Source organism: Oncorhynchus kisutch, linkage group LG22, assembly GCF_002021735.2.
Source record: "Oncorhynchus kisutch isolate 150728-3 linkage group LG22, Okis_V2, whole genome shotgun sequence".
Classification (NCBI taxonomy): Eukaryota; Metazoa; Chordata; class Actinopteri; order Salmoniformes; family Salmonidae; genus Oncorhynchus; species Oncorhynchus kisutch.
In genome coordinates, this window is record NC_034195.2 from 7,528,301 (window position 1) to 7,536,562 (window position 8,262).

The window sequence follows — 8,262 nt, forward strand, 5'->3', positions numbered from 1 at the left end:
ATTGGTGAGAGAGAGAGAGAGAGAGAGAGAGACAGAGAGAGAGAGAGAGAGAGACAGAGAGAGAGAGAGAGAGACAGAGAGACAGAGATACAGAGAGAGAGAGAGACAGAGAGAGACAGAGAGACAGAGAGAGAGAGAGAGAGAGAGACAGAGACAGAGACAGAGACAGAGACAGAGACAGAGACAGAGAGAGAGAGAGAGAGAGAGAGAGAGAGAGAGAGAGACAGAGAGAGAGAGAGAGAGAGAGAGAGAGAGAGAGAGAGAGAGCAGTGTCTCACTAAGGTTCTCTCTCCAGGAGGACCTGTCCATGCCCATCATAGAGGAGGAGATTGATGGGCTGTCTGGGCTGCTCTTCCCCTTCTATGATTCTGACACACACATGCTCTACCTGGCAGGCAAGGTAAGACACGTCATACCAAGGCCACTTGACCTTAGCTTTCAACTATCACACAAGGTGATGTGTATGAATGACATTTTTTACGTTTTAATGTGAATTTCTCTCTTGAATTTAAATGGGATTTAATTTCACTTTTTGAATTGACTGACTTGAAATGGAACCCTTATGTGGGATGTGTGTGTCCTCATTTGCTTAGAATTGTGAAAATGCATTTTGTGTGGTGTGTGTGTGAAGTATATGTATGTACGTGTGCATGTGTGTAAAAGAGTGTGTTACCATGGGAACCTCAACATTACTGCTATCTGCTGTGAGATCTTAGGTATCTGTGTCTGGTTCACAGGGAGACGGTAACATCAGATACTATGAGGTCGGCACAGAGAAGCCCTACCTGCAGTACCTAATGGAGTTCAGGTCCCCGGCTCCACAGAAAGGCCTGGGTAAGTCAGTCACATCAATCGATGAATACTAAGTAGTCTCACAAATCGCAATGCCACCCTTCCAGGTCTCGTTCATCAGGGAGGAAGCCTGTAAATTGAGGTTAATTAATGAGTGAAAATCATACTTTTCTAACTCTTGGAACAACATTTCAGATACATGACAGGGTACACGGTTGAGTTTTTTTTCTATTGGTCCTGAATCATACAACTTGAGATCTGCACTCAGAACTCTGATGTTAGCGCAAAATTCCAATTGACATCAATGCATGATTTTAGAGGATGTGATCTCAAATTCAGCCCTCAGTGAACCCACAGCACAATCAGGAATCCTAACAAGAGGGACATTCGCAGCACTCAGAGCATTGCAGATAGACCAGACACGCCTCTCATCTCCAACTGAACTAGAGAATTGTGACTGTTCCAGACATTCCGTTTCTATCCATGCTCAGTCTGAACATTGCTCCTGACAGTAGAAGCCCCTAGATTGGCATGGTATGTAAGGTGTCCATTTTAACTTCAAGACTCACCTCAACCCCCTTTTCCCTCTCTTTGTCCACCCTCACAGGAGTGATGCCAAAACATGGGCTGGACGTGGCGGCCTGCGAGGTGTTCCGCTTCTACAAGCTGGTGACTCTGAGGGGCCTCATCGAGCCCATCTCCATGATAGTCCCAAGAAGGGTGAATGGAGTGCAGTGTTGGGGAAGCTACTCTGAAGCTACCAATCACTTCACAATGGAAGAACTTAGGCCTTAGGAAAAATATAGTTTCGTTAACTGAAGGTTCATTTTAAATAGTAGTTCAAGAAGGCCTCTAGCCTTTTGGACCTGGGTTCAAATCCTAAGGACCTGGGTTCAAATCCTAAGGACCTGGGTTCAAATCCTAAGGACCTGGGTTCAAATCCTAAGGACCTGGGTTCAAATCCTAAGGACCTGGGTTCAAATCCTAAGGACCTGGGTTCAAATCCTAAGAGTCCACAAATAGTAATATTACAGAAACTGTGTTAGGGCACTCAACACTGAATGCGTCAGCATAGTAAATCAAGTGATATCAAATGTTGTCCTTCCTGGACAAAGGGAGTTGTCTGAGTCGCTGAGATACTGTATGATATTGGCCATTAATGCTACGTTAGTGTGGAGTATTACCCAGGACAGAAGCTAGCTGAAATGTAATCCTCTCACCATATGGGTTATGCTTGGCTTATCTCCCTTATCATACCACCTAGGTGCTTTCTAGACTCTCACAAGGCAATGCAGCACCATTCATTTTCTGCTTTGGGTGCTATAGGAATGATTAATATTGTCTTGTGGTTTTGCAGTCCGAGACATACCAGGAGGACATCTACCCTATGACAGCAGGCACAGAACCAGCCCTCACTGCAGATGAGTGGCTGAGTGGGATGGACAGAGGTGAGTAGTGCAATACTGCAAAATGGCATACACATGTAACTAATGTTTTTATGAATGCTGATACAAACATACAATTATGCAAACCTGGTGAGCATCATCCAAGTGTGTGTGTGTGCGCAGAGCCAGTGTTGATGTCCCTAAAGTCTGGATATAAGCGGCCCTGCCAGAAGGCCTTCAAGGCCCCTGTGAGGGAGAGGAAGACCATGGTGATGAATGGCCTGCTGGAGAGTATTCCACCCAAGACAGAGAACGAGGTGAAACCAATTGATGTGTTGTTGTGTATATGACGGCGGTATGTCCCTACTCACTCTCAGAAGCATTACCACGTCTTGAACAACATAGAATAGATAGCACACTGCACAACCACAGGCACTGTCTTGCCAATGCATCTGCACTATGCCTTTACCATGACCTTCTGTGTGTGTGTGTGTGTGTGTGTGTGTGTGTGTGTGTGTGTGTGTGTGTGTGTGTGTGTGTGTGTGTGTGTGTGTGTGTGTGTCATTCCTCTCTCCCAGCTCATGCGGACGTTCTTCAGGCAGCAAGATGAGCTAAAGAGGTTGAGGGAGGAGCTGGTTCAGAAAGACGTTAGACTCCAACAGCTGGAGCTGGAGCTCAACAACCTGCGGAACAACTCCAACAAACTTTGACCTTTGATCTGGCTGACCTCTGACCTCCCCACTCTGACCTCCTGCCCACTCAGGGAGAGAGACCACTGGTGGCCGACTCCCTTCCCTTCTTCCCGAAGTGTGCACCCCGGGTGGAAACTCCCTCTGTCTAGTCCATGCGGGTCCAGTGAGTGAGCTCGTGCTCACTTCTGGGAGAAGGGTAAGGAATCGGAAGGCAACCTCTGACACACTGTGTCCCTCACCCTGAGAGCGGGTCACCAAGCCCTGAACACTGCCAAAAATATACCCAGCCTGGCTGCACCTCTTCATCCCTTCTCCACGTTCCAAAGAACTTCACCTCCTTCAGCAAAAGAACCTTAGTATGTCCCCATTCAGCCAAAGCACCCAGACCAACTGTGGTAGATAGCTCTGCTTAGAATTTACTCAAGTTGACAGGATCAGTTATGTTGGGAGTGAAGCCATTGTTTCCCTTTAACTTCAAGCAGGCTCTGTCCTCAAGACATGAAATGTCATGTCTTGCGACTTGAAGGCCCTTGAATATGAGGACTTGTGAGGACTGTAGTTGCATAGCAGGGGTATTGCAGGTGTATCGCTGGGTTGAGCATGTGTAGTCTGTAGTCTCTGCAGTGGTCCTATCGGAGGATGGGGAAAGAGATGAGGCAATAGAGTGGTAAACAAGCCTATTCAAACAGATGGCTTGTCTAGTACTATTCATCCCATACATTATTCATCCTATTACTTATGACGAATCTGTGATAGAGCCTCATCATATTTTCACTTTATAGTTACATTTTGCCATTAAATGAACATTCTGACAAAAAAAAAAAAAAAAACACATGAGCGCCATGTTAGACGAAAGGCAAAAACAGACTTTAAAGCCATATTGGGTGACAAATCTTTGCTGACTTGGTAGCAGGTTGACCACAACATGAACATGACTGAGGCTTTCCCAAGGTTGAAGGGACCCCTGAGGGATGTGCGTATGCCCCTCGACCACTGAGGGACCATGTCCTCGCAGACGTCTGTATGAAGTTGGTAGAGATGCTCGCAATTCACGTTGGCCACACGTAGCTACTGCGTGACCACTCTGTGGTCATGTGTGACTACCGATCAGAGGTAACTAGCAACGGCAAACACTTATCATTTGACTGTATAATACAGTAGGCCCGTAACCGGCAACGATACTGGTATATTTATATTGTAGTACATGATGATAGAACGATAGGAGAGAGTATTTAATATATATACCATAGGCAGCAGTGAGTTTAGTTAGATACCCAAGGTAAATGTATGACTGCTTAGAGGATGTTATTTCTTAATGACTGTAACATAATATCATAATATGTCTTCCTGAAGTTGCCCCTCTCCCTAAATAAATGCATTGACACCATAACAATGAGTGTTCAGTACGTTTGTGGTTGAATCTGTGTACAGCTTAGTGGTATGCATCATCGGAACTGCGCGAAGCAAACATGCTGCAGAGAAACAAAAATTATATTAACAGTCTGTTCTAGAGAAGCACTGGAATTCTAGTCTTCTTTTGTTACAACACAAAGGTGCACCATGAAAACAAGGTCAAAGGAACCACGCTTCTACATGGAGTCTCCACTAGGTGGAGCCCTTTCCCCAACTGCAGTACTCTTCATGCTACATGATAAGGTGTATTATGTCTCTAATTCAATTACCAGTAGTTCAAAAAAAAAGGGTGGTGATATATAAATACCCAATAGCAGCTGTTCCACCTCATCCACTTGGCTCAAGGGTTTTTGTCTCTACTTCTGAAGTGGTTATTTTGACAGCATCAATGGAACCTATTCCATTAATGGACATAGTGTCGTCTGAATGTATTCCTGACAAGGACATTTTTATAGATATCATTGAACAACCAGTTACATACACTATGTATACAAAGGTATGTGGACACCCCTTTAAAATGAGTGGATTCAGTTATTTCAGTCACACCTGTTGCTGACAGGTGTATAAAATCTCCACAGATCTCTACAGATTGCATGGCTGTGTGGCCTTACTGAAGAGCTCAGTGACTTTCAATGTGGCACCGTCAAAGGTCGTCAAATTTCTGCCCTGGTCAGCTGTAAGTGCTGTTATTGTGAAGTGGAAACATCTAGGAGCAACAACAGCTCAGCCACGAAGTGGGAGGCCACACAAGCTCACATAACGAGAGCTGAAGTGTGTAATAATCGTCTGTCCTCGGTTACAACACTCACAACCGAGTTCAAAACTGCCTCTGGAAACAACATCAGCACAAGAACTGTTCATTGGAAGCTTCATGAAATGTGTTTCCATGGCCGAGCAGCCGCACACAAGTCTAATATCACCAAGCGCAATGCCACGGATCGGTTGGAGTGGTGTAAAGCTCGCCATTGGACTCTGGAGCAGTGGAAAACATGTTCTCTGGAGTAATGAATCACGCATCACCATCTGGTAGTCCGACAGACCAATCTGGGTTGGAGGATGCCAGAAGAACGTTACTTGCCCGAATGCATAGTGCCAACTGTAAAGTTTGGTGGATGAGGTATAATGGTCTGGGACTGTTTTTCATGGTTCGTTTCAGCCCCTTAGTTCCAGTGAAGGGAAATTTAACTCTACAGCCAGTGGTAACCCGTCATTCAGGGCAGGTGGGGCAGAGCTCGACTTGTTTTGTTAAATATACACACAGTACCAGTCAAAAGTATGGACACACCTACTCATTCAACTGTATTTCTTTTTTCTCTACATTGTAGAATAATACTGAAGACATTAAAACTATTAAATAACACACATGGAATCATGTAGTAACCAAAAAAAGTGTTAAACAAATCAAAATAGATTTTAGATTCTTCAAAGTAGCCACCCTTTGCCTTGACGACAGCTTTGCACACTCTTGGCATTCTCTCAACCAGCTTCATGAGGTAGTCACCTGGAAAGCATTTCAATTATCAGGTGTGACTTGTTAAAATGTCATTTGTGGAATTTCTTTCCTTAACACGTTTGATCCAATCGAACAGCTCAAATAAGCAAAGACAAATGGCAGTTTATCATTACTTAAAGGTCAGTCAATCTGGAATATTACACACACTTTCAAAGATCTTCAAGTGCAGTTGCAACAACCATCAAGTACTATGATGAAACTGGCTCTCAAGACGACTGCCACAGGAAAGGAAGACCTCAGAGTTACCTCTGCTGCAGAGAATAAATTAATTAGAGTTAATTGCACATCAGATTGCAGCCCAGTCTGGGTGAATTAGGCATTCATGGTCGAATTGCTGCAAAGAAACCACTACTAAAAGACACCAATAATAAGAAGAACATTTCTTGGGAAAAGAAACACAAGCAATGGACATTAGACAAATGTTCCCCGTAAACCGCTCGAGTGTTGCTTTACCAGTATGCTTAGGGTCATTTTCCTGCTGGAAGGTGAACCTCCGTCCCAGTCTCAAATCTCTGGAAGACTGAAACAGGTTTCCCTCAAGAATTTGCCTGTATTTAGCGCCATTCACCAGTTTCCCAGTCCCTGCCGATGAAAAACATCCCCACGCATGATGCTGCCACCACCATGCTTCACTGTTTGGATGGTGTTCTCGGGGTGATTAGAAGAGTTGGGTTTGTGCCAGACATAGCGTTTTCCTTGATAGCCAAAAAGCAAAATTTTAGTCTCATCTGACCAGAGTATCTTCTTCTATATGTTTGGGGAGTCTCCCACGTGTCTTTTGGCCAACACCAAACATGTTTGCTTATTTTTTTCTTTAAAGTTGTCCTATGGACAGATACTCCCATATCCACTGTGGAGCTTTGCAGCTCCTTCAGGGTTATCTTTGGTCTCTTTGTTGCCTCTCCAATTAATGCCCTCCTTGTCTGGTCCATGAGTTTTGGTGGTGCTCCGTGGGATGTTCAAAGTTTCAGATACTTTTTTATAACCCAACCTGATCTGTACTTCTCCACAACGTTGTCCCTGACCTGTTTAGAGAGCTTCTTGGTCTTCATGGTGCTACTTGCTTGGTGGTGCCCCTTGCTTAGAGGTGTTGCAGACTCTGGGCCCTTTCAGAACAGGTGTATATATACTGAGATCATGTGACAGATCATGTGACATTTAGATTGCACACAGGTGGACTTTATTTATCTAACTATGGGACTTCTGAAGGTAACTGGTTGCACCAGATCTTATTAACAGGCTACATAGCAAAGGGGGTGAATACATATGAACACAAACTTTTCAGTTTTTCATTTTTCATTTCTTGAAACAAGTTTTACAGGTTGTAATGTCACAAAATAGGAAAAACAACAAGGGGGATGAATACTTTTGCAAGGCACTGTGCAGTATACAGCATTCTAGGTACATAAGTGGACATTATAAAGCTCCATATCTTTTCAAATAAAACAATGGCCAGTTTGGATCTCAGTTGTATGCACGTTTTTGTGGGCATTAGTTTTGTGGTTGTGCTCAGTAGTTGTGGTCAGTAATTGTGTGGTTGTGGTTCAGTAGTTGTGGTCAGTAGTTGCCTTGGCTGCCTCACCTTCTTCATAACTTTTGCCTACACTGCCACATATGCTCCTCTGTGTCTGTGAGTATCCATAGTAATGGATCTGTTAGAGCTGCTCAATGATGAGACAAGAGCTGTGTTTTTTTTTAACCTTTATTTAACTAGGCAAGTCAGTTAAGAACAAATTCTTATTTACAATGATGGCCTACCCCGGCCAAACCCGGACGACGCTGGGCCAATTGTGCGCCGCCCTATGGGATTCCCAATCACGGCCGGATGTGATACAGCCTGGATTCAAACCAGGGACTGCAGCGGCGCCTCTTGCACTGAGATGCAGTGCCTTTTGTCTGGCTTGTTGAGGAAGTGGTCAAAACGGCAGTTGTTTGTCAAAAGTTGGGTAAAAACGTGTTAACGCAGTTACTAAAACAGCTGTATCGTTACATCCATAGATGTTTCACAAACAGATTTGAATAGTAGAGAAGTAGACAAGTATATCATACCCTCTAAGTCGTTGGGGAAGTGGTAAAAATGTCAGGTGTTTACAAAAAGTTACAGAAAATGTTGAAGCGGGAACTAAGACGACTGTAACTTTTTATCGGAATTCTTCCAACCTCAGATTTGAATAGCCGAGAAGTAGACCGAGATTTCACAACGCTTCAACTTTGTCTCTCAGTTGTGGCAAAGTGGTCAAGGTAGCTGATTTGTGTGGAAAGTTGTATTGTTGCATTTACAGTGAATTGAATCTTGAGGAAATGTCATGAAAATGAATGAACAGATATCAGACAGTTATATCCGAGCACACTATTCCAGACTGATCTTCGTGTTTTAAAGTTTGAATTACTTTTCTAGCTTAATAAACGGTGTAGGAGGAGCTGCATTCCAAATAATGATAAGAAAAAGAAGTATGACAAATATTCC

General features: G+C 43.9%; 1 protein-coding gene across 2 annotated transcripts in view; it reads left to right on the forward strand.

Moving 5' to 3' along the window:
- Positions 1 to 4,259, forward strand: part of coro2bb (coronin, actin binding protein, 2Bb) — a 43,742-nt gene extending 39,483 nt beyond the window's left edge. For both annotated transcript variants that reach the window (XM_031801923.1, XM_020455623.2), the window contains exons 7-12: positions 296 to 400; positions 738 to 834; positions 1,400 to 1,512; positions 2,150 to 2,240; positions 2,361 to 2,494; positions 2,756 to 4,259. In XM_031801923.1, the coding sequence (XP_031657783.1) occupies positions 296 to 400; positions 738 to 834; positions 1,400 to 1,512; positions 2,150 to 2,240; positions 2,361 to 2,494; positions 2,756 to 2,887 (672 nt within the window). In that variant the 3' untranslated portion in view covers positions 2,888 to 4,259. The remainder of the gene's footprint in view (positions 1 to 295; positions 401 to 737; positions 835 to 1,399; positions 1,513 to 2,149; positions 2,241 to 2,360; positions 2,495 to 2,755) is intronic.
- The last annotated feature ends 4,003 nt before the right edge of the window (positions 4,260 to 8,262 follow it).